General features: G+C 44.5%; 1 protein-coding gene across 1 annotated transcript in view; it reads left to right on the top strand.

Annotated features, from left to right (window-relative positions):
* Positions 1-27,707, top strand: part of slc12a5a (solute carrier family 12 member 5a) — a gene marked incomplete at both ends in the record, with an annotated part of 504,642 nt that overhangs the window by 428,400 nt on the left and 48,535 nt on the right. The window contains 2 exons of the mRNA XM_084315676.1: positions 4,811-4,908; positions 10,270-10,410. Of these exons, the coding sequence (XP_084171802.1) occupies positions 4,811-4,908; positions 10,270-10,410 (239 nt within the window). The remainder of the gene's footprint in view (positions 1-4,810; positions 4,909-10,269; positions 10,411-27,707) is intronic.

Genomic DNA, 27,707 nt, shown 5'->3' with positions numbered 1-27,707 from the left:
TGTTCACTCTTCTGCACACTCCCAGTCGGTGACATCAGAGTACCTTTTTTTTTTTTTTTTTTTTTGACATACTTTGTATACCTCCAAAGAGGCACTCTGACATCACAGATCATGGTGGGGCAGTGTGTGGAGCATGGTGTAAACATCACAGATCATGGCGGGGCAGTGTGCAGAGCATGGTGTAAACATCACAGATCATGGCGGGGCAGTGTGCGGAGGAGCATGGTGTAAACATCACAGATCATGGTGGGGCAGTGTGCGGAGCATGGTGTAAACATCACAGATCATGGTGGGGCAGTGTGCGGAGCATGGTGTAAACATCACAGATCATGGCGGGGCAGTGTGTGGAGCATGGTGTAAACATCACAGATCATGGTGGGGCAGTGTGCGGAGCATGGTGTAAACATCACAGATCATGGCGGGGCAGTGTGCGGAGGAGCATGGTGTAAACATCACAGATCATGGTGGGGCAGTGTGCGGAGCATGGTGTAAACATCACAGATCATGGTGGGGCAGTGTGTGGAGCATGGTGTAAACATCACAGATCATGGCGGGGCAGTGTGCGGAGCATGGTGTAAACATCACAGATCATGGTGGGGCAGTGTGCGGAGGAGCATGGTGGAAACATCACAGATCATGGTGGGGCAGTGTGCGGAGCATGGTGTAAACATCACAGATCATGGTGGGGCAGTGTGCGGAGGAGCATGGTGGAAACATCACAGATCATGGCGGGGCAGTGTGCGGAGGAGCATGGTGGAAACATCACAGATCATGGCGGGGCAGTGTGCGGAGGAGCATGGTGGAAACATCACAGATCATGGCGGGGCAGTGTGCGGAGCATGGTGGAAACATCACAGATCATGTATTTAGTTACTCTTTAACACAATCTGCGCCGGAAATAAAGTTAACTCGTTATTGCCCGCCAAGCGTTCAGCGAGCGCCCCGCTACGACGGTCATTTCATGTATGCACGATGAGATATAATAATGATAATCTAGCGTTGATTTCAGGATGATTAGATAATCAGCCAAATAATTACAACGTGATGACTGGATTACAGTAAAATGCCTTTTTCTCGTCTTTTTCCTGGAATTACTGAAAAGCACCCAAACCATACTCTATTCAAAACAGTATAAAACGGAAATGTACGGATGAAAAAACAATCTGTCTCAGGCATGTTGACTGGAAGCAACTCACTGAGACTCGACGGCGTTATTAGACCCATAGATATAATATAAGATAAGCACTCGCAAATGTCGCAGTCTAAAACTATATCCATTGAATAAAGACCTGGCGATGAAGGGGGATCAGCGCCCCCTGCTGCTGGCGGTCAATGTGTTAAGGATCTGAAGGGTAAGCTAGTGCTAGAATCACGATACCGTGTACTTGTGCTAGTCAAAGTAAAAAAGTCAAAGTCAGTTTTATTGTCGCTTCTCATAATGTGCAAGACATACAGAGTTACATGTCATTCGGAGGATTTAGAAGCACATGACACGCTGCAGTGTAACGCTTAGAATCTCGGAACGCTTTCGGGATCTATGGGTGAAAATCCAGCTAATTTCTTCCACAAGGTTGTCCCAATGACCCATTGCTTTCGCGGGTGGATCTCATCAGATTGATGGCGTGGGGGTGGGGAGTGTGGGGGTAAGCTGCTCGCGGACGTGGTCAGAGCACACTCTTTTCAGCACTCTCACTTTTTCATTTTTTTTTCAAACAGAGAATTCGTCATCCCTTTGATGATGGGGTTTTAATTACAAGGCTATCAGGAGAAATGGGCCGTGGAGAGATAAGTGATGGGATAGAGGAGTCGTCGCTGGGACGCTAGCCCTCACACACACAGCACGACGCCATCGATGTGTGTGTGTGTTTCACTATCACTGTCCCTCTGATCTTTTAAAGTAGAGCTGCAAGGCTCTCTCCAGCTGTGTGTGTGTGTGTGTGTGTGTGTGTGTGTGTGTGTGTGTGTGTGTGTGTGTGTGTGTGTGTGTGTGTGTGTGTGTGTGTGTGTGTGTGTGTGTGTGTGTGTGTGTGTGTGTGTGTGTGTGTGTGTGTGTGTGTGTGTGTGTGTGTGTGTGTGTGTGTGTGTGTGTGTGTGTGTGTGTGTGTGTGTGTGTGTTTAGGGGATGTATAGCGTTGCTTTTGTGTGCACACACATGCCTGTGTTGAAATTGTGTTTCTGTACGTGCATTTGTATGCGTGCATCTCTATACATCAGTTTGTCGTGATCCAACATTCCCACTGATGTGTATCTCTATACTGTGTAAAACTAGTGTGTGGGTCTTAGCTCCCGCTCTCCATCCTAACAGCATGGATCCTTGCTCAGAGAGGGTCTGAAAGGGTAAAAAAAAGAAAGTGTAAAAATAGCCTGTGTTGTCCTCCTCTGTGTTGTATTAGCGGTCATGGCTTCCTTTTAACCAGGGCATATGTTTTAGTCTGGCAGTCTGAAGCCTCTCTCTCTCTCTCTTTCTCCCTCTCTCTCTCACTCTATCCCACTCTCTCTATCCCTCTCTCCCTCACTCCCTCTCTGGCTCACACTATCTATATCTCTCACTCTATCTCTCTCAATATCTCCCTCTCTCTCTCTCTCTCTCACTCTCTCTCTCCATACCTCTCTTTATTCCTTTCTCCCTCCCTCTCCCTACTTCTCCCCATCTTTCTCTTCCTCTATCTTCCTCTATCTGTTCCCCAACACCATCCGTTTCCCATCTCTCAGTCTGTCTATATACCTCACCTGTGGGTGTCTGTGTGTGTGTGTGTGTGTGTGTGTGTGTGTGTGTGTGTGTGTGTGTGTGTGTGTGTGTGTGTGTGTGTGTGTGTGTGTGTGTGTGTGTGTGTGTGTGTGTGTGTGTGTGTGTGTGTGTGTGTGTGTGTGTGTGTGTGTGTGTGTGTGTGTGTGTGTGTGTGTGTGTGTGTGTGTGTGTGTGTGTGTGTCTCTCTCTCTCTCTCTCTCTCTCTCTCTATCTCTCTCTCTCTCTCTTTCTCTCCTCATCTCTTTCCCTCCATGTCTGCCTCCTCCCTTCCGTCATACAAAAAATATTTTGTATGATTTACCACATAAACACTACACTACAGTGATTCACCATAGTATTTTCACAGTGGAAGCGAATCATTGGTTTTACCATGGAAATACTGCAGTACTATACTGTAGGTAAAAAAAGAAAACAGCACAGGAATACTATAGTTGTACTATAGGTACTTCTCATATGGGTCTCTCTCTCTCTCTCTCTCTCTCTCTCTCTCTCTCTCTCTCTCTCTCTCTCTCTCTCTCTCTCTCTCTCTCTCTCTCTCTCTCTCACTGTCCATGTCTTTCTGCAGAGCAGGCAGGAGACTGTTACTGACGTCCAGACGTCACAGCACATGGGTGCGTCCATACACACTATAAATAACTCAGATCTTGTGGTGCGCGGTCCAAGACATGACCTGAGGCCAGGAGGGAGAGCAATCTGCTGTCTCCCTGAAGTCAGACCTCAGGGGGGTGGAAGAGATACATAAGCTATCTTACATTTCCACTCTCCTACACACACACACAGCAGTGCCAAACCCGGGGCCCTGACAGAATAGAAAGCAAACACGGCTAAGTTGTGGACAACCCCTCTGCGTTAGCATCGACATGCAGGAACACGATCGCAGTAATGTTGTTTAGGTCGGGGGAAATTGAGTGATGTAATTAACTCGTAAGCCTTGTAAGAGAGGCCTTGACTGGCTTAGAGATGGGTTCACTGCCAATTAGGTTGACCTTGCATCTGGTGATGTTTGATGTCCGTTTGAGAGGAAAAAAATCTATAAAGGCTTTGCATGGAATGTTTTGTAGTTCTCTTTCTTCCAAAATGGCTGCTTGTAATCATTGATTTAATCGTTAATTTTATTTAACCTTTATTTAACCAGGCAGGCCAATTAAGAACAAATTATTATTTACAAAGATGGCCTGGTGAGAGGACAAAAGGTCCCCTCGAAGGGTAACATGGAAAGGGGGTAAAAAAAAGAGAAAAGAGTCAGATGATGCATACATAACAGAGGTAAGGGAAATAATTAAAACACACATCAAACAAAGAACCACTAACCACTTTCCAAAGAAAATACCAAATTTCTGTGCACTGGTCGTGGAGGTAGTCATAATATTACTGTTCTACTGTGACTTGTTTACAAGATCCTGTAATAAAACAATTATTAAATCTTTGTGGACATATTTCTCATATATCAACACATAGCAACCGTTGTCTTTGCACATAGCAACCGTCGTTTCATCCAACATGGAAGACAAATGGGCATTCTAAACATTCTGTGAAAGGCGTCTATTAGACAATCCATGAACTAACCATTGCTATCAATTTGAACGGGACACGCGGACAATGCTAAATCAATGAATGTCACGCACCATCTGGAGCCGCAGCTCGGATATCGATGTCTATTCTGAAGACGCTCTTCTCGTGCCTCGAAACTGTGAACCTGTGGAAGAGATGTGATTTTAAATATAATTCTGCCTCCTAAATATCACCAGATTTGCTCCACGATTCTGAAGTTTGAACCCACAAGCGTTTCAGCAGTCAGTCAAACACAACCTTATGCTCCTCTATTGTCGTTGTTCAGACATGCGTTGTTTTCTCGGGACGAACGGGACGTTATTTTGTTTTCTTTCCCTTGTCTGTGACACATAATGGGCCAGACGGTACTGCACGTATTGTGAACGCAACAAAGTCATTACCTAGACTCATTCATCCCTGCGGTACAAGTGAAAATGGTTCTCTCTTTTCCTTGCAAACCCAGTCTAACTGTGGTTGTGTGTGTGCGTGTGTTTTTTCTTTCTTTTCTAGGTGATAGTAACCCTAAGGAGAACAGTCCCTTCATCAACAGTGATGGTGCAGCAGAGAAGAGCCAGCAGTATGATGGAAAGAACATGGCCTTGTTCGAGGTATAGTACAATGCTGCACACACACACACACACACACACACACACACACACACACACACACACACACACACACACACACACACACACACACACACACACACACACACACACACACACACACACACACACACACACACGTACACACTCACACACATGCACATGTACACACATATACTCATATCTATTGTGTGACGCCATACACGTGCGCATTCATACACACACAGACACACACACACACACAATCTATGCACACATACACGCATACGATCACACAGTCATACATTTCCTGCTTATAGCAAGAGGCATAATTATCACACACGCACACACGGGCGCACGCACACATGGGCACACACATATTCTCATTTTGGTGATTGAATTGGGGTTCTGACATGGATTAATGAGGGTAATTACGGTGTGAAGGGCGAGTGGGAACCTCAAGATAATACAAGAACATTTCAAGAAGAGACTTAAACAAAGCCGTTTACCTGAGACCGGAGATAATGAATTTACACTGTGCTCTCCATGGGACTTCAGTTGAAACAATAAACAATCAGACACATTTTAAATGATTGCCGATGTACGTATTGCCTATTTGTGGTTCTCATCACAGTATAGTCCAGTGGTTCTCATCACAGTATAGCCCAGTGGTTCTCATCACAGTATAGCCCAGTGGTTCTCATCACAGTATAGCCCAGTGGTTCTCATCACAGTATAGCCCAGTGGTTCTCATCACAGTATAGCCCAGTGGTTCTCATCACAGTATAGCCCAGTGGTTCTCATCACAGTATAGTCCAGTGGTTCTCATCACAGTATAGCCCAGTGGTTCTCATCACAGTATAGCCCAGTGGTTCTCATCACAGTATAGCCCAGTGGTTCTCATCACAGTATAGCCCAGTGGTTCTCATCACAGTATAGCCCAGTGGTTCTCATCACAGTATAGCCCAGTGGTTCTCATCACAGTATAGTCCAGTGGTTCTCATCACAGTATAGCCCAGTGGTTCTCATCACAGTATAGCCCAGTGGTTCTCATCACAGTATAGCCCAGTGGTTCTCATTACAGTATAGCCCAGTGGTTCTCATCACAGTATAGCCCAGTGGTTCTCATCACAGTATAGCCCAGTGGTTCTCATCACAGTATAGCCCAGTGGTTCTCATTACAGTATAGCCCAGTGGTTCTCATCACAGTATAGTCCCCAAGGCCCCATAGTGTTCAAGGAATTATCCCAGGGCTCCTCAAGGGAGACATGCTAACCTGTCTGCCTGTCATCATCATTATGACTCTGTCTGTACAAACTTCAGCGTATTCCATTTGACCTCATCAAAGCATAAAAGTGATTCAGGAACGTTTGCCATTGTAGTAACCCTGTGAGGGCTGGGTAGACACTGCGCGCTTCCCAACAGGGGGGGGGGGGGGGGGGGGGGGGGGGCGTGCCGAACAGTCAGCTTCACGCACCTGAGAGTGGTTGGCAATCAGCTCGTCGGGAGAGTACAATTATTGCCGACTGCCTTCCACTCGTTGCCAGGGTCGTCTTGTATGCTACCATCTACTGCCGCGTCTCCGGTGTGAGACGTCGTGCCATCTGTACACCACCATCTACTGCCGCGTCTCCGGTGTGAGACATCGTGCCATCTACATCTGTATTCTACCATCTACTGCCGCGTCTCCGGTGTGAGACATCATGTCGCTCCCCATTTCCCCCCGGGAAGGATTCCTGTGCGTGTGCGTTCTCTCTCTCTCTCCGTGGCTCCTCGTTCTTGGTGTAAGACGTCGTTGTCACTCCCCATTTTCCCCGGGGAGGATTCCTGTGTACCCTCGCTTTTTCCGTGGACCCTAGTTTGTTGAGTTGCCCGTCGGCAGATGCTCTGGTGAGTCTTGAACAGACTAGACTCAGAACATTTACGTTTATTCCTGGACTCTGTTTTTTCATCGCCTTTTGGGCTTATTGACATTCACATTCACATTGACATGCATCAATGGAGATATATGCAGATTACACTACAGTGTACGTAGCGCCGGAAAGATCTGAGTCTGTTATTGCAAGATGTGTGCTGTGAGTGCTAATTTCCAACTGGGTAAGTGAAAACAAGTTAAAGTTAAATGTTGCAAAAACCAAGAGTATAATGATAGCCTCAAAATATACATCTAGATCAAATCCTAAATTAAATCTAGTTCTGAACTGTGCTCATAACGAACAGGTCAGAGAGGCAAAACTGCTGGGTGTTGTAATAGATTAAACACTTTCTTGGTCGAAACACAGTAGCAATATGGTGGCTAAGATGAGCTGTGGTACTTTAATGATCAGAAGGTGTAGACATCTGTTGACTAATGGTACAGCAAAGCTTGTACTACAATCTCTGGTCTTATCCCACCTGGACTACTGTCCTACTATTGATTGAAAATGTTATTAACAGATTGCAGAATGGGTACAATACAGTACAGCTCAATACACACAATTGTTAAGGGGATGCAGACCAGAGAAAGACTTTCGTCTTGTTTACATCAGGGTCCCCCATTTTCAATTCATCATAAAGTCTAACGCCTCTAGGCTTGACCTGGGCCCTATTCCCCGTACCTGGTTCAACTAAGTCGATCAAGAGTCCCATTATCCAGATTCAATTAACCCGATGTTTGAATCCGGGATTTTCCTGTTCCTCGAAGGTGGATTCAGTCTCGTTCATTTGAACCAGACTTGAGACTCAGGATAATTGCGCGCGCCCGCCTCAGCTGACAAGACAGCAAGTGTCGATAGCAGAAATCCTGATTTTCTAACGGCATTGATTGATTGATTGATTTAAAACTTTATTAACAGATTGCAGAATGGGTACAATGCAGTACCCGCCGACAAGTTAAATGCATAATCTATAGGCTAATTTTAAATCCCTCATTACCCCAATCAATCAGATTATATTTCTTTAAACGTGCCTGCTCCCTGCTGGCAGTATAGGCTTATGGAATGAATAATCAAATGAGATCTTGCTAGTGAAAATAATTAGTTCAGCTCTTTCAGAATAACGATAAAAACAAGCCCAAATAGTATATCTAATTGATACGAATTATATTATGAGGATATCTGTATGTGCTTAGGTATTATGTACTATATAAATACATGGTTTCCAAAGAGAGGCTTGGAGGGAGGCTTGCAGTTACACTATTAATCAGGTTTTAATCTGTTTCGGACCTAATCCATACATGCATTGAATTGATTACCATTTGGTTTATACCAGTGACACCTCATGTTCATCATCAGATAACAGTGCTTGAAAAGATAAATGCATTTTCTCAAATTCATTCATCAAAAACGTCAAAGGCTCATTCAATTTATCAAGTCACGTCGTCACGTCATCAAATCCATCAAACAGCGCATCTCCTCATATATTTTAATCCCAGTTACAATATCACAATAACGTGTGACACTGTCACAGTGATACAATTAAATACTCCACAGATTCAGATTCCTCATAATTCATATCCACAATCCCCGCATAGACGCTTCAGCTTGAATGAAACGCATCCGGGTGCTCCGTTAAGCAAATACACAGCGAAGAATATTAAACTAATCAGAGCCAAACACCTGATAGGTTTCATTCATTAAAAATATCCCAGCGGGATTCACATTTGCAATGATCCATTTAGTCCGTTATTAAAATAACTGTGTGTGTCGCGACTCGCGAGCGCCGTATCCGTATAAATATGACGTGCATTATATAGGACAAAGTAAATTCATAGGCTGAATATGATTTATTATCAGCGTTACTGCAGACCTATTTTACATTTCAAATGAAGCACAAAAACATAATTCAGAATGGCATAATGGGATCTAGACTGTGAGAAATATTTCAGGAAGGGAGCTGGGATTTCTTTGCGAGGGCGTGGCCATAGTTCATCCAGCTAACTGAACTTAACCCTGCTCTCGACCAGGTTCAAACTTTCTGATCTGTTGTCATATTGATTTAGACAATCGAGCGTCGGGAATGGAAAGGTCTGGCTTAAGTCAAGCTATGCTGAAAATTATCCGGCTAACTCAGTTAGCCAGGTACGGGGAACGGGGCCCAGAACAAACTCCAGCTCGCTCAGAACAGGGCGGCACGCCTCGCTCTGCGCTGCTCTGTGAGGAGTAGTGTTGGAGGGATGCATGCCGCGCTGACCTGGTTGACAGTGGAACAGAGGATGGCATGTAGCCTGGTAAATGTTTTGTTTAATATCTGGAATACTGGGAAACCGAAAGGGTTTGCTCTCACAACTGTACCCAACGAATATGAGACATGGATATAACACAAGGCAAGCATTAGATTCATGCTTTACTTTACCTCTACCAAAAACAAATGCTCTGAAAAAGACGGTAATGTATAGAGCAGTTGCTTATTGGAATAATATACCGAGAAATATAACTATGGTAAGGAACAAATGTATGTTTAAAAAAAAAGTTAAAAATTGCGCTCATGAATAACGAGATACATTTTGGTCATTGACTTATTATGGAAATTAGTATGGAAATATAAAGGTGATCGGTGACTTGAGAAAAGTTATGCTATATTATGAGTTAAAATCATATAAACAATTTTGATCTGTTTTGTTCTTATGGACTGATTATGGAATATGTATTTTATGGTTGGAGAATTGTGATATCTGACTTATGAATATTGATTCACTTGTTTTGTTTGTTGTGATGTTTTCTTGTGAGTACTTCAATGTTTGTGGTTTAATATTTGTATTAAAAAAATATATATGTGGTTGTATTTTAAATGTTTGGACCCCAGGAAGAGTAGTCTCACTTTGGTGTGTAGACTAATGGGGATCCACAATAAAACAACAAAAAAACAACCCTTAAAGGGTACGTTCCGAGTTACCTCGTTTCCTGGACTCTAGTGTATTCACCTTCGGGTTGTGTTTTGTTCGCCCTTAAAGGGACAGTGCTGCTTTTTCCCCCTGTGTATAATAAATTACGCCCTGTTTTTGGCTAACTCTCACCTGTCTTGTGTTGTGCTATTGGGGTCGCTTACAAACCCTAACAAACCCTCACATATTTACAAAGCAGAAATCAAACCTATGAGATTCGAAGTAAAAAGGTGCTGATGGCTCAGTGGGCTCATGATATTATGATGATATATAAAATGACGAAATATGATAGTACTATGTAGCCTAGTGTGGATTTGGTTCGCACAACCATTGTCACATATCAACCTTTATATTCGTATTTCCTTTCATTCCCCACTGAAGTAGAGATACCATTAACCCTTTCACTACCACACTACAGAAGGTTAAACTTTCACTACCACACTACAGACGGTTAACCTGTTATAGTAACAGGGTTAATGTGTCAGTACTGACCTCAGCTTCCTGTGTGTCTGTGTGCCTTGCAGGAGGAGATGGACACCAGCCCCATGGTGTCCTCTCTGCTCAGCAGCCTGGCCAACTACTCCAACCTGCCCCAGGGGAGCAAGGAGCACGAGGAGGCGGAGAACAACGAGGCAGAGTCTTCGCGCAAGAAGCCTGCAGTCAAGGTAAAGAATCCAACATTGGGTCATGGGCGTCAGAGGCTGAGAGAGTAAAAGCGGGGTCGGGATGTTGGTCCTGGGGGGGGGGGGGGGAGAGAAAGGGCTTTGGCAATGTCTGTGGCAATATAATATTATTTTATATTCTGTTTTTATTATTTTTATAATTTCAATTTTTTTGTCATTATTGTTATTATTATTGCTGTTATTGTCCTGTGAAGTATTGCTTATTATTATTGTTACTGTATTGTGTTGTGTCTTGTTTCATGGGGGATTTCTTTTTTAAATAAAAATAGAAAATGTGATCAGAAGAAGCCAGTCAAGGTGAAGCGTTGTTATCACTGATTAGACTGACCTAGAATACCAACACACAGGGCTGTCCTCTGCTCACTAGGCAGATCGGCTTAGAGCCCGCCTTAGTTCCTTAATACGGCCCCCATATATATCATATGTATATATCATTATGACTGCCAAATTAGTAGTGGGATTATTTAATCAAGGCCTGGTCATAGGGAGGTGAGTTAACCAATCAGAGGGCCCCTCGAAACGTCAATCATCATATCAAATGTACATTTCTACCAGCCAATCAGAAGCCAAAGCGAAACATCATATATCATGTCAAATATAATTTCAACCGAACGGCAAAATGTGGAAACGGCTGTACCCTTCTGGTGCAGACATCTGATTTAAGGTAAAACAGAAAGGCTCCCAAAGTCTTGGGACGACTCTGCCTGCATAAACATTTGATCTCACACAAATAGTGCTATTGCTGCCCCTGCCGACTAGAGAACGTTTCATCCAGCTGCAGTACTCATCTCAAGTGGCATAGGCTGGTAAAGGATGGATTTATTCGGCCACAGCATAAATTATCATCACATTTAGTTGTAGAGGTCAACTAAAAAGGAACAAACTGAGATAAATGGGTTGCATGTGGTTATTTAGGCATGGTTATTTTGAGTTATACAATATATTATCTTCATTAGTAATGATCTATGTCACCAGTCTAACTTCAACCACAGAGAGCCCCAACAGAGGATGTCCCAGGTAGCCCGGTCTGTTGTGGGAACAAAGTTTTACTGTTTTATTTTCTGAATCCTGGAAAGCTTTTTGCCGCGAATCGTACCATCGTTGTGGCCGTGGGATATTCATTTTTGGAACCTCATTTTCTATGTTATATTACATTTTGGTCATGAATATTTAATACTTGGTTCTCTTTTGCAATCTGGTAGACATTCACCAGCGAGTTCGAAAAGAATCCCCCAACATAAAAATGTATATTTGTCAAGCATACTTTTTTTTTCTATCTTTAATTCAAATCTCTCCATCGTGTTTCTGGATTTGCCTTTCAAATGCAAATGACTAACCTTTCAAAGGAGGTACAGTATTCCTCTTTTAGTTACGGAGGTACAAGAAGCACTATTCACTTTCTATTCCAAGGGGAGGTACAGGTCAGAATGAGTGAAGTTACTGTAGCCTGACGGTAGATAGCAGGTTGATTTCCCTGGATATTTATTGTGGCTTGCTTTCCTTTTCTGTTAAAGAGAATATAGTGATAAAATATGAAAAGAAAACTATTTAAGAGAGTAGAATATAATTGGATGTGAGGGAATAGAATAGAATAGATTGGCGCTTCTGGGTAGCATAGAGGTCTAAGCACTCGTCTACCACCACGCGCAATGACCAGGAAGGGAATTGGCATAAAGACTAAATTGGGGGATGGGCGAAAAATAGAAAAGGTAAAAAAATTATTTATAGAAAGGAATGGAAAGAATGGAATAGAATAGAATGGAGCCGCTTGATAACTATGTCTCCATTATCCCTCCATTATATATTCCCTCCTGGCCTAGACTGCGGTGCGGTCCTGGAAGCCCAGCGGTCCTGTCTGTTTGTCCTCAGTGCTGCTAACCTGGGCAGTGTCGCCTCGGCCGCTTCAATACTTTAATTAGACTCCGCGCTACGACAGGCAGCTGCTTCTCCAATCAGCAGCTCATTTCACAAGCAATCTCCCCATCACTGTGAGAGGCTTTTCATTAAGGCAGCCTGTGGTGCTTTATCGTGCCCACAAACCATCCCTCTCTCTCTCTCTCTCTCTATCTCTCTCTCTCTCTCTCTCTCACTCTCTCGCTCTCTATCTCTCTCTCCTCTCCTCTCCCCCCTCTCTCTATCTATCTATCTATCTATCTATCTATCTATCTATCTATCTATCTATCTATCTATCTATCTATCTATCTATCTATCTATCTATCTATCTATCTATCTATCTATCTATCTATCTATCTATCTATCTATCTATCTATCTATCTATCTATCTATTTATCTATATATCTGTCTATCTCCTCTCCTCTCCCCTCTCTCTCTTTTCTCTTCTCTTCTCTCTCTCTTTCTCTCTCTCTCCTCTATCGCCTCTATTACCTCTATTTGCTCTCGTTCTTCATCTATCTCTCTCTCTCTCACACTACGTGTGTGTGTGTGTGTGTGTGTGTGTGTGTGTGTGTGTGTGTGTGTGTGTGTGTGTGTGTGTGTGTGTGTGTGTGTGTGTGTGTGTGTGTCTGTGTGTGTGTGTGCGTGCGTGCGTGCGTGCGTGCGTGCGTGCGTGCGTGCGCGTGCATGAGCAGGGTGTCTTTATCGCAGTGTGATAGCTGAGATTAGAGATTCTGGGAGGGAGTGACATGAGAGAACAGTGTGGAGGTCGTACAGGTTAAGATGGGACACCAGTCAGAGCTAATCTGCTGGCAGTCTCCTCTTCTCTGATTCTCTCTGTGAAAGTCATGACACAATGCCGTGGTGGACTATACCCTGAGAAAAGACATGCTAGCTAAATAAACTTTAACTCATGAAGAAATGAAAGGTCCTGTAAGTGGTATTTCTTGAAATACGTTTTAACACTAGCACAGCCGACAAGGGGTCAAATTACCCCTAGGCATTTTCAATAAATGTATCCTCGTCACTCGGTCGAGCTCCAGCTCTGTCACTCAATGACTCAATGACCTAAAAGTACCTGTTTTATCTGGCACGGTTTCTGAAATTTCAAAATGACTTCAGGAAAATGAGGATCTGGCCGATAATGCACTTTATCGAATTCAAAGAGTAGGGTACATCTGCATGCAGCTCGGCGACCTTGAATAGGTTATTAAAATGGAATAAAAGCCAAAACAACTTGCCACGGATATATCCGCCCTTCGGTCCTTTAAGCATGGAATCGAAACATGGATATATACGTCCTTGGGCGCCATTGTGTTAAGGGGCGCTTTCATTTAGTTTGCCAGTTATTGAGAGTAAGTGAGTAAGTGACTCTCAATAACTGGCAAACTAAATTAACGTGTGCAAAACTGTTTATGGATGTGTGTGAGATTATTTGCAAAATAAATCAACATTGACTTTTGGTGAAGTGCCCCCTTAAATAGATTTTTGTGTTCGTATACAACAGTGTATTACAATGGCGTGCACAGTTGACAGGGGACTGAGGGGAGACAGTGGAGCTAAGTGCAGATTCCAGAGCTCATGCATTGTTCACTTAGCTCACAGCACTGGCGGTCACACAACAGGCTCTGCAGAGACTTTTAGCCTAGAATATTCTAGTAACATGCGTACTGGCTATTTGGAGATAGTGAGCATTCAAGACCACACAGCAGTCAGCATGCATTTGTACGCGCGCACACACACACACACACACACACACACACACACACACACACACACACACACACACACACACACACACAGGAACACGTCACTGACCACTGAGTGACTAGTTAATCCACAGTTTGTGAGGGAGGCTGATGTTCTCTGGTCTCTCCTCTCTCTGTCTATTTAATAATTCATCACTCCTGAGCAGAAACACATTTGCCCTATCAGCTCCTGTTTGGCCAGCTGAGCGTGAAGATGGCATTACTGTACATGCTCCCAGTCCGGTCCTCCTCTTCCGCCGTAACTCCTCTCCGCTTCACATCTTACCCCTCTCCTCTGTAGTAACTCCTCTCCTCTACTTCACATCTTACCCCTCTCTTCTGTAGTAACAACTCTCCTCTACTTCACATCTTACCCCTCTCCTCTGTAGTAACTCCTCTCCTCTACTTCACATCTTACCCCTCTCCTCTGTAGTAACTCCTCTCCTCTACTTCACATCTTACCCCTCTCCTCTGTAGTAACAACTCTCCTCTACTTCACATCTTACCCCTCTCCTCTGTAGTAACTCCTCTCCTCTACTTCACATCTTACCCCTCTCCTCTGTAGTAACAACTCTCCTCTACTTCACATCTTACCCCTCTCCTCTGTAGTAACTCCTCTCCTCCACTTCACATCTTACCCCTCTCCTCTGTAGTAACTCCTCTCCTCCGCTTCACATCTTACCCCTCTCTTCTGTAGTAACTCCTCTCCTTTACTTCACATCTTACCCCTCTCTTCTGTAGTAACTCCTCCCCTCCGCTTCACATCTTACCCCTCTCTTCTGTAGTAACTCCTCTCATTTACTTCACATCTTACCCCTCTCCTCTGTAGTAACTCCTCTCCTCCGCTTCACATCTTACCCCTCTCTTCTGTAGTAACTCCTCCCCTCCGCTTCACATCTTACCCCTCTCCTCTGTAGTAACTCCTCCTCTCCGCTTCACATCTTACCCCTCTCTTCTGTAGTAACAACTCTCCTCCGCTTCACATCTTACCCCTCTCTTCTGTAGTAACTCCTCTCCTCCACTTCACATCTTACCCCTCTCCTCTGTAGTAACTCCTCTCCTTTACTTCACATCTTACCCCTCTCCTCTGTAGTAACTCCTCTCCTTTACTTCACATCTTACCCCTCTCCTCTGTAGTAACTCCTTTACTTCACATCTTACCCCTCTCCTCTGTAGTAACTCCTCTCCGCTTCACATCTTACCCCTCTCTTCTGTAGTAACTCCTCCTCTCCGCTTCACATCTTACCCCTCTCCTCTGTAGTAACTCCTCTCCTCCGCTTCACATCTTACCCCTCTCTTCTGTAGTAACTCCTCTCCGCTTCACATCTTACCCCTCTCCTCTGTAGTAACTCCTCTCCTCCGCTTCACATCTTACCCCTCTCTTCTGTAGTAACTCCTCTCCTTTACTTCACATCTTACCCCTCTCCTCTGTAGTAACTCCTCCCCTCTACTTCACATCTTACCCCTCTCTTCTGTAGTAACTCCTCTCCTCTACTTCACATCTTACCCCTCTCCTCTGTAGTAACTCCTCTCCTCCGCTTCACATCTTACCCCTCTCTTCTGTAGTAACTCCTCTCCTCCACTTCACATCTTACCCCTCTCCTCTGTAGTAACTCCTCCCCTCCGCTTCACATCTTACCCCTCTCCTCTGTAGTAACTCCTCTCCTCCGCTTCACATCTTACCCCTCTCTTCTGTAGTAACTCCTCTCCTTTACTTCACATCTTACCCCTCTCCTCTGTAGTAACTCCTCTCCGCTTCACATCTTACCCCTCTCTTCTGTAGTAACTCCTCTCCTCCGCTTCACATCTTACCCCTCTCCGCTGTAGTAACTCCTCTCCTCCGCTTCACATCTTACCCCTCTCCTCTGTAGTAACTCCTCTCCTCTACTTCACATCTTACCCCTCTCCTCTGTAGTAACTCCTCTCCTTTACTTCACATCTTACCCCTCTCCTCTGTAGTAACTCCTCTCCTCCGCTTCACATCTTACCCCTCTCTTCTGTAGTAACTCCTCTCCTCCACTTCACATCTTACCCCTCTCCTCTGTAGTAACTCCTCTCCTCCGCTTCACATCTTACCCCTCTCTTCTGTAGTAACTCCTCTCCTCCGCTTCACATCTTACCCCTCTCTTCTGTAGTAACTCCTCCCCTCCGCTTCACATCTTACCCCTCTCCTCTGTAGTAACTCCTCTCCTCCGCTTCACATCTTACCCCTCTCTTCTGTAGTAACTCCTCTCCTCCGCTTCACATCTTACCCCTCTCTTCTGTAGTAACTCCTCTCCTTTACGTCACATCTTACCCCTCTCCTCTGTAGTAACTCCTCTCCGCTTCACATCTTACCCCTCTCTTCTGTAGTAACTCCTCTCCTCCGCTTCACATCTTACCCCTCTCCTCTGTAGTAACTCCTCTCCTTTACGTCACATCTTACCCCTCTCCTCTGTAGTAACTCCTCCCCTCCGCTTCACATCTTACCCCTCTCTTCTGTAGTAACTCCTCTCCTCCGCTTCACATCTTACCCCTCTCTTCTGTAGTAACTCATCTCCTTTACGTCACATCTTACCCCTCTCCTCTGTAGTAACTCCTCCCCTCCGCTTCACATCTTACCCCTCTCCTCTGTAGTAACTCCTCTCCTTTACTTCACATCTTACCCCTCTCCTCTGTAGTAACTCCTCTCCGCTTCACATCTTACCCCTCTCTTCTGTAGTAACTCCTCTCCTCTGCTTCACATCTTACCCCTCTCCTCTGTAGTAACTCCTCTCCTCCGCTTCACATCTTACCCCTCTCCTCTGTAGTAACTCCTCTCCGCTTCACATCTTACCCCTCTCTTCTGTAGTAACTCCTCTCCTCTGCTTCACATCTTACCCCTCTCCTCTGTAGTAACTCCTCCCCTCCGCTTCACATCTTACCCCTCTCCTCTGTAGTAACTCCTCTCCTTTACTTCACATCTTACCCCTCTCTTCTGTAGTAACTCCTCTCCTCCACTTCACATCTTACCCCTCTCCTCTGTAGTAACTCCTCCCCTCCGCTTCACATCTTACCCCTCTCTTCTGTAGTAACTCCTCTCCTTTACTTCACATCTTACCCCTCTCTTCTGTAGTAACTCCTCTCCTTTACTTCACATCTTACCCCTCTCTTCTGTAGTAACTCCTCTCCTCCGCTTCACATCTTACCCCTCTCCTCTGTAGTAACTCCTCTCCTCTACTTCACATCTTACCCCTCTCCTCTGTAGTAACTCCTCTCCTTTACTTCACATCTTACCCCTCTCTTCTGTAGTAACTCCTCCCCTCCGCTTCACATCTTACCCCTCTCCTCTGTAGTAACTCCTCTCCTTTACTTCACATCTTACCCCTCTCCTCTGTAGTAACTCCTTTACTTCACATCTTACCCCTCTCCTCTGTAGTAACTCCTCTCCTTTACTTCACATCTTACCCCTCTCCTCTGTAGTAACTCCTCTCCTCCGCTTCACATCTTACCCCTCTCCTCTGTAGTAACTCCTCCCCTCCGCTTCACATCTTACCCCTCTCTTCTGTAGTAACTCCTCCCCTCCGCTTCACATCTTACCCCTCTCTTCTGTAGTAACTCCTTTACTTCACATCTTACCCCTCTCCTCTGTAGTAACTCCTCTCCTCTACTTCACATCTTACCCCTCTCCTCTGTAGTAACTCCTCTCCTCTACTTCACATCTTACCCCTCTCCTCTGTAGTAACTCCTCTCCTCCGCTTCACATCTTACCCCTCTCTTCTGTAGTAACTCCTCTCTTCCGCTTCACATCTTACCCCTCTCCTCTGTAGTAATAAAACGTCAGGTACAGCGTGGCGGTTGCCCCTGAGACACACTGGTCTCAGCCTGACACTCTGCCCAGAGGCTAAGTGTACTCTATCCCTTACCTCCAGGCTATCTCCTCCTCCTCCTCCTCCTCCTCCTCTCCTCTCCGCTCCTCTCCTCCCCTCTTCTCTTCTCTCCTCATCTCCTGTGTTCAGTCCATCTCCTCCTCTCCTTTTCTCTTCTCTTCTCTCCTCTCCTCATCTCCTGTGTTCAGTTAATCTCCTTCTCTTATCTTCTCTTCTATTTTATCTTCTCTTCTCTCTTCTTCTCTTATTTTATCCTCTCATCTCTACTCCCGTCTTTTCTTCTATTCTCTTCCCTTATCTTCGCTTCTCTTCTCTCCTCTTATATTCTCTTCTCTTCTTCAGTTCATCTCCTCCTGTTCGCCTTGCAGCTATAGCTGTATAGCATGTAGTCTCTCCGCATATCTCCTCCTCCACCCCTCATCCCTCTTTTTCTATCACTTCATCCTCCTTGTGGCCACGGGTGTGAACTTCCTTCCACTCTCCCCTGGTTGCTCCTCTCTTATCACAACTCAGCATCTAGGAGAGAGAGAGAAACTGCTACTGCACCTCTGTCCAATTATCTGAGGGAGGAAGGAAATATAGGAACAACAAAGACACACATGAAAGAAAGAAACATTAAATTGGGCAAGGAAGGAAGATTGGGAGGAGGGAAGGAAGTAAGGAGAGAAGGAAGGGAGGCGGGAAGGAAGGAAGGAATAGAGGAGAGGATTCACAGGGTGGCCTCAGGCGTTTGTATCCGGGCGTCCAGTGAGATGGTGATTGGACATCGTCTGGATGTGGTACTGGAGGAGGGCCTCGGGCCCTCAGAGCTGAGTGGATCACAAGTCAAAGTGCTCCTGGCGGCTAGAGGGGCGAGAGAGAGAGAGAGAGAGAGAGAGAGAGAGAGAGGCAGAGGCTGATTGGGTCAGGTCTGGTCTCTTCTGGTGAGTGACTTGTGGCGAGTGGTGTAGCAGCACGCCGATAATGAGTGAAGTGGGTCCTCTGGCAGCTGCATGGAAGAGTCCTGTTGTCAGCCAGCGCACCTGAGCCGTCCACAGCACTGCACTCCCGGGGGGGGGGGGGGGGGGGGGGCGGGGGGGGCAGCTGTCGCCTCCTACCTCAGCGATGCCATTGTAGGCCTACCTGTCGCTGTGCAGCAGTCAATGTTCTCTCTGCTCAAGCTGGCCTTCTCTCTCTGGGGAAATCATCACACTGCTGGCTACCAGACCATTACACAGGGCTTCACCCCACCACCACCACTCTCCCTTTCTATCTACCTCTCTTCCTCCTCTCTACCTCTCTCCTCTCTCTCCGTTTTATCTCCCTGCCTCCCTCCCCTCTCACTCCCTCTCTCCATCGCCACCCGTCTCCGTTGCGAGTGCTGCAATCCCGCTCTACAAATGAAATTCCAATTGAATGAAAATTGAGAAGCGGAGCTTTCGATGAACATCGGGCCCTATTCCCCGCAGGGTCATTGATTCAATACACGCACAAGTATCCCATCTGTCGTCGCTATTTCTCAATATAAACTCATTAGGAGCATCCATTATTCCATTCCACAGTTTTTCCTCTCGGTTTGGTCTGTAACCAAATCCTGCAAGGCATCTTGTTCTCAGACTCAGGCCCTTTTGATAACAGCGTACACACTCTATCTTGGTTATCTACGTCTGTCTATCTTACGTAACAGATTTCTAGGGCATCTGATCTCATTTTTTATAAATATTTTTCAAAACCCACCTATTGTTGATGGTGGATTATGGTTTATCGCTGAGCCGCGAGCCGTCGCAGACACTCATACATAGGGCCGACACACAAGGCCCACTCTATTGTCATTCTCTATTGTGTGGGGAAGGCAGGCAGAGAGAATGTCATTTTGCAATATGAAGAAGGTTATTGCCCACTTTGGCTGTGCCGCTCTCATGAGAGGAGTTCCTGGAGGATGTAGAGAGAGGGCAGCAGCGTTTTGTTGGCCCGGTGAATCATGTTATTTGCAACCATCTTTTTAGGGTCGATCAGTGGCATCTATCGTCATTATATAGCTGGTCACTGTGCTCCTCACCGCATGCAAGTCCATCGTCCGAGTGCAACAACATGTAGCACAGCCGTCACATTGATGATTATTTTCCAATGTTTCCCGAAAACAGTTTGAACTCATTCTGACAAGCTGTTCTGTTGAGGAGTTTATCTTTATTTGGCGTTTGAATTTACAGAGCCATACTTTTCTGGTCTTATCTTTTAGCCAGATAGAATCAACAGACCAGGGAGTCGGGAGGCAGCAACAGTATTTTTATTAGTCTTTTATGGAATCTGTCTCTCCTTTTGAAATGAAGACTGCAGAGGACAGTGGCCTAATAAGAACTGGTAAAGATTTTACGCACTCCCTTTCAACTTCAATTTGCTCCACGAATTAAGTCGGGGGAAGTTTTTGGAAATTCATCGGGAAGGGCCCCACCTTGAACTAGACTTGTTCATTAATAAAGTCTCCCTTCTCTTCAAGGTGTTTTGTGCACATTTTGTTCCCTGTGTACTGTATATGTAAATATGTGGAGAGGACCTACGTAGGACCTGACCCCGGGCTCCGGTTTCCTGGTGCGGTTTTCTGCAGCGGCGGCAGTATTTTGAGAGTAGCACCAAAGTGCTGATGGAAGGGGTCCCTTTCTCCCCATAACACCTGACTGCTAATGTATATTACGCCCCCTGGGCCCCCAAGGACCTGCCACTCCTCCAGCACGTAATGGGAACTCTGGGCTCTTAATTACAGCAATACCACTGAGCGCCAGCGTGTGATGAAATGTATGAAGTATGAAGGTGAAAATTAGACCCTTGGTAGAATGACAAATGATGGGTTTCCATTTGGCTGATTGGCATACGCCTGTTGATTGAAATCTACTACAACACTGTCTGGCTTTCAACGGTAATTAAATCATGTACTGTATTATGAAGTGGTTTAATTTTTTTATGGTAATCTTTTTCCCCTTCTGTTTAATAGCTCAACAAGTTGTTATTTCTCCCAAGGAAAATAATCAGAACTTTGGGTTTAAATCAAATTACCTTTGATAAAGGGCATACACCATTACAAAACCTTGCTAAGTACCATTTCTCCACTATATTGAGCATGGTACTGTAGACTCGCATTTTCTGGGTGAAATGTATTCAGGATTATGCAAAGTCTAACATTTAGGGGAGGCAGACTTGATCAATATTTCACTTTGGAAGAAAATGTTTGTCTTTAGCATACATATTGTACTTCTACTCGCTAGAGTCTACCGTGTTTGAGTCCATGAACAGTCAATCATCAACTGCACTGGTCCCTGGAAACAGCTTTTTATTATTATTATTATTATTATTATTATTATTATTATTATTATTATTATTATTATTATTATTATTATTATTATTATTATTATTATTATTATTATTATTATTATTATTATTATTTCGAGAATTGTTTTAGATCACTATAGGTTTTCAAAATGCATGCAAGCGAATGGACAGAAGAAAACTTTGAATAGCTATTAGAGCCCTGGGCTGCAATGGGTGAAAATGGTCTGTCAACTTGAATTTCCAATGTAAAGACATCTCATTTGCCACTCAACACAGCTGCTTTCCATGCATACAAAGGGAGACAAACATGTTTTACCAAGGAGCTGTAGCCCACTCCGGGTTTGATCATTCAAACTAAACTTTATTGAGATCCTCGATGCACGCCAGCGATGATGAAAAACCCTCTCCGCGCCGCGCCGAGGGGCCCCAAGTCGCTATCTGATTTGCATTGCTCAGACAGCAGGCAAACTGTGCAAGTCATTATCGTATAGTCGCACAGATGACAGAGACGGACGAGGTTGGTTCTCTTCCGCTGCTGCCATAGGCAACCCGTGGATCCCCTTGTTTTGATCTTTGATTAAAGCACAATGAGCCCGCTTGGCTGGAGCTCTCCCTGTGGGGAGGATTGAGTTAGCAGAAGAGGGAGCGGAGACAGCGGCGCTCAAAGAAGAAGGTGGAGGAGAGAGAAAATTAACTGTCAAATGAAAACGTCAGTCAACCACAGTCGGCAAAAAAAATTATTAGTAGTGAAATCCTTTCACTACCACACTACAGACGGTTACCCGTCTGTAGTGTGGTAGTGAAAGTGTTAACCATCTGTAGTGTGGTAGTGAAAGGGTTAACTCACTGGCCGCCAAAACGTAAATACTCTTTTTTTAAATTATACAAAAAAAAGTATTATTATTATTCTAAACAGTCCGCCGGACCTTCTTGTGTGAGCTCTGTGTGAATTGGAATTGAAATGACGATCGAATCCCGATAGGTGGCAGTATCGCCTACCTTTTGAACTGGGCTAGTTTACTGTGGGGAAGGGGGTTGCTCACTCACTGCTGGCTCACTCACTGCTCTCACTCACTCACTCACTCACTACCCTGCGAACTATTGGAGATTATTATGAAGAGGACAAAACAATCACACTTATGGATGATAAGGTGCGTTTTCACCAGACTACATTGGACTCAGCACTTCTGGTAAATCATACAAATACTATAGTCAAACCGGCCGAGCATGTAACATCTGTTCACCGCTCCGCGGTATAGTCGCAGACACCAGAGTTGAGAGCACTCCAGACTAGGGCCAACTAACGTTCGGCAATGGTGATCGCCTAGACGAGCGAACTATTGGAGATTATCATGAAGAGGACAAACGGTGACGATCCATCCATAGCATAAGGTGCGTTTTCACCAGACTATGTTGGATTCTGGTGATAGATAACGTTATCGTTACATCCAAACAGCCTGTTTGAAAATAACGATAACGTTATCGGTTGGGCGCTGCCAGGGCCAACTAATGTTATTTATTGTTCTGACCCAAGACACTGCGGAGCAAGAGTGGACAGGGTTTTGGTGGACCGGCTGACAAAGGTAACGTCTATTTTCCGAACCCCATCATAAAACATGCCTTTGTGATGATCCCAGAAAACGATTCCGTGAAGGGACCCCCCCCCCGTGGTTTGAGAATCATTCTACTATGGTCATGTTACCTGGAAATAATATAGGTAGCAGGCGAGCAACCAGCATGAAATGCGCATATGCGCACAAAACACGTCATACTGTATCTCTCGTTCCAGGAAACGGAACTGGATTATTTTGAAAAGGGGCGATTTTTAGCATGGGATAGCGCAGGAACGAAGGTATGTAGGACTAAGCGTTTTTTTCCCTGTTGGAGTATACATATTTCCTTTCAAATGAGCCATACTATTGTCTCCATAGCTATAATATAGAATATACGATGGGTCTGCAAACATCGTGAAAATGGTAAAAAAAATAAACGCTGGCGCCAGCTAGTACAGATGGAAAAACAGCGTGGCAGTCAAAGCGTTAAAGGGGTAGTTGGGATTTTTTTGGGGTATAAGATGCTTGCCAGTAGTGTAATGGACGCATGTCCATTAGCTGACTCACCGAGTCCTGCGGTCCGGCTGTGCTCCGAGTGAGCCGGGCAGCTTCAGTCCTGCGGTCTGGCTGTGCTCCAAATGAGCCGGGCAGCTTCAGTCCTGCGGTCTGGCTGTGCTCCGAGTGAGGCGGGCAGCTTCAGACAGGCAGTGCATGGGGACTGGTAACAACAAAGTGCCAAGCCACACCGCGACATGCAAATAAAAGTTTGAACCATCCACAACAGAATACACAACAGCCCTCATGTATTTATGTTGCTTGATTCTTTTCTCAGACTGACACGATATCTTGGAACTTAGCAAGCTTCATAGCCCCCGTGCGTCGTAATACACTGGGGTTCTGCAGGGACTGTTGGAGGATTAAACCTCTTTCATTAAACCTGCATTATGGAACCTTTTCATGAAAACATATTGCTTCTTTAGCTAAATCCCAAAGTTGTGCCGAATTGGGCTGAATAAGAGAAAACCCTCCCGAGAGTGATGCATGAAACACAGAGGAAACCCTCCTAAGAGTGATGCATGAAACATATAGGAAACCCTCCTAAGAGTGATGCATGAAACACAGACAAAACCCTCCCAATAGTGATGCATGAAACACAGACAAAACCCTCCCAATAGTGATGCATGAAACATATAGGAGACCCTCCCAATAGTGATGCATGAAACATATAGGAGACCCTCCCAATAGTGATGCATGAAACATATAGGAAACCCTCCTGTAACTGAGGGGTTACAAAATCCTGACTGTATTAAAGATTGTGATAGATTAAACCACTACTACATATTATTATTATTACTTGCCAGACAGTACAGTTATTATGGCAGACACTCAAATAGACGGCACGGTGACAAAGAGATATCATTTACAGTATTTATTATTAAGCAAAGATACAACTGATAATTACTGGGTCGCTCTTTTATGGCGAATGATATTAGAATGTCAGAGTATCAAAGTCAGTGGGAATGAATAATTCCTAGGCTAAGTATACTAGACCGGGACGCTGCATGGCGTGAGATGGCGATATAGGGGGGCAAACGAGGGTATAGCTGGAGACTGGTGATTTCCTCCCACAGAGTTGTAAGCTCCAGAGGAATGAAGAATAGACGGATACTCCGGCTGGTCACTTGAAGAAAGGGGTTCTCATACGGATCCGGTTCTTATAATCCAAGTGCTCGGTAGCAGGGTAATAGCTGTAATCCAATGCCCGATAGCAATGATGATAGCCAGCCAGCTTCGTCCTCGAAGCTAGCCCGATGTAGATCTTCAGGGTAGTTAAATCCAAACGACAATGGTATTAACGATGCTCTTCTCCACGGTACTACGTTTCCACAAGTCACTATAATCCACCAATAATGGTTCTACAATATCAAAGTAGTATCTAACGAGCTACTAGTTATCCGTAACGATACGCCGCGGTAGGTTCCAATGCTCACATGTCCAATAGTTCTGCTGCTAGGTTCACCTCGTGTTCTGATACTAATTACGTTAAGTCCACACACACTTGCTAAGGTTCACGCTAGTTACTAAACGAACGAACTGCTTGTTAATGCTGCACACCGAACGAACTGCTGTAATACGATTCACACATATCCGAGGACTTGAAATGGACCATACACATTAACAGTGTGGTGAAGAAGGCACGACAACGCCTCTACTTCCTCAGGCGCCTAAGGAAGTTCCAAGTCAGCCAGAAGATCCTTAAGAACTTCTACTCATGTACAATAGAGAGCATCTTGACCGGCAACATCACCTCCTGGTTTGGGAATAGCACTGCAAAAGACCAAAGCAGACTACAAAGAGTGACACGTTCAGCCGAACGCACAATCGGAGGGGGGCTCCCCACCCTCCAGAACATTTACTACAAGCGTTGCAAGGGGAAGGCTAAGAGAATTATTAAGGACTCGAGCCACCCGAACAACTGCCTCTTTGAACTGCTGCCGTCAGGCAAGCGATACAGGAGTCTCAAGGCGAGCACAGAAAGACTCAGAAGTAGCTTCTATCCCCAGGCCATCAGGCTGCTAAACGAACAATGAATGAACACTACACAACAACAACCACCAAACACACATAGCACACACATCCACACGCACACACTCACTTTAAACAAACACACTGCAACACCCACTACACACACTTTATAGCACACACCCACTTTAAACAAACACACTGTAGCACCCACTCCCCACACTTTATATTTATGGATGAAGGATTGCACTACAACTCGTACACCTTACTGTAAATTGTACCTAAAATTGTACCTCATCCCATTTCTGCTTTGCACTAGATAGTACTGTACATTAGTACACTGCATAGTTGTGTATTGTATATTATATGGTAACTCAGAACATTGTACATATGTCTATACCGAACAACTGTGACCTCATTTTCTTCTTCTAAATTCATGCTATATTATGTTATTATGTTATTTGATACTATCTTGTCTAGCACAGTCTCTGGAGCGTAACAGTAAGAAGCATTTTGTATGAAAGTATTCTGTACTTCTGTATGACAACTATTAAAGAACTTGAACTTGAACTTGAAATGACGAACTCTTTACTTCACGTTAGGTTCGGTCGAACTTGACTCTGCTACTAGACGAACTCTAAGGACGAACTGCTACTGTTTGCGCCTTCCACAATATATATACTTAGAGTGCTTTCTAGGGCGCAACCGAAGCTCTTGTCCGGAATCAATGCGCTGGCCCCAGGCATGTCTCAACTTGTCCAGACTCGTCTTTGAACTTGTCTGAGGGCCGCGATTCTTGGCGCCGCCAATGTCAAGGGCGTTATCCAATGAGGAAAGCGAATAATGCTATGATTCAAACGGAGGTTTAAAGGGATATAGCTTATATATATAAATAATATACAAGTTATATAAAACAATAAAACGTAGATTCTCAGTGTTAATCTGGCCCTTCAGAACACCTCCTAAGAGTGATGCATGAAACACAGACAAAACCCTCCCAATAGTGATGCATGAAACACAGACAAAACCCTCCCAAGAGTGATGCATGAAACACAGAGGAAACCCTCCTAATAGTGATGCATGAAACATAGAGGAAACCCTCCTGAGAGTTATGCATGAAACATAGAGGAAACCATCCTAATAGTGATGCATGAAACATAGAGGAAACCCTCCTGAGAGTTATGCATGAAACATAGAGGAAACCCTCCTAAGAGTTATGCATGAAACATAGAGGAAACCCTCCTAATAGTGATGCATGAAACATAGAGGAAACCCTCCTGAGAGTTATGCATGAAACATAGAGGAAACCCTCCCAATAGTGATGCATGAAACACAGAGGAAACCCTCCTGAGAGTTATGCATGAAACATATAGGAAACCCTCCTAAGCGTGATGCATGAAACATAGAGGAAACCCTCCTGAGAGCATGTCCACAGGGTGCTGATCTTCAGTAGTGCAGCTTTCATGTTAGAAAACATTCTATTTCTATAGCGAATAACATGGACCTGAGTTTGAGAAACTCTATGTTACTCTACAGTATGAGTCTTCTCAGGGTTCTCAAAGTGATACCGTAAACTCCCTAATCACAGCTCCTTTGCGTGGGAGCTCTTCGCCCGGTGTTTATCAAGGGGGAATTTAAATATAATTATGTTTGTGAGACTTGTTGTGACTTCATCCACACGGGCCTTTATTAATATAGGAAGGCAAGCCCCTTTCTAACCAAATCATATCGCATCAGGTTCTAGAATTTCCCATCCAATCATATTATTCATTTGATGTCTGCCACTTGTTGTTGTTTTTTCTCAAGATGATTTGATTAGAAGTCTGGTTTATGGCGTCTCCATCTGCAGCCGCTTCACAGCGTCCGAGCCAGTCTAGTACAGCCAGCCCCACAGCTGATACCATCATAGACCACAGATGATATAAAAAATATGATACCATCATCAATATTAAATCTGAAGCATGTTGAAGTGTCCTTGTGGTTTGTATATCCATCAGCTTCTATTGCCACCGGGTCCTGATTTTCTAGCACCTGCAATCCATTCAGACTAGCCGTGTAGGAAGTTTCCTTCATAAGTGCCCTTATGGTGGTTGTTAGTGCCCCTGAATAAATACAAATACATGAATACAAATAAGACGAAAAATTTACTTAAATCCCCAATCCATAATGTTTTTTAACTATATCGATGTGGGTAATATGCACATACATTTTTGAATAGTTTGATATGTACTGTATATGGACAATAAGCTATTTGGAACCTTCTTAACCCCATTGTAAATCAAAATCAAGCATATTGACAAGCATTATGATATGTCTCCATTTATAAAGAATTAAACCTTCTTGCACTCTTCAATGGGTTTAAAACCAATTTTGATCATTAAGATTGCAAAATAAGTTCACACACACGGTTC

Source organism: Notolepis coatsorum (genome assembly GCF_963971535.1).
Source record: "Notolepis coatsorum genome assembly, chromosome: 6".
Classification (NCBI taxonomy): domain Eukaryota; kingdom Metazoa; phylum Chordata; class Actinopteri; order Aulopiformes; family Paralepididae; genus Notolepis; species Notolepis coatsorum.
Note: the sequence above shows the minus strand (reverse complement) of the source record. Positions and strands in the feature narration are given on the sequence as shown.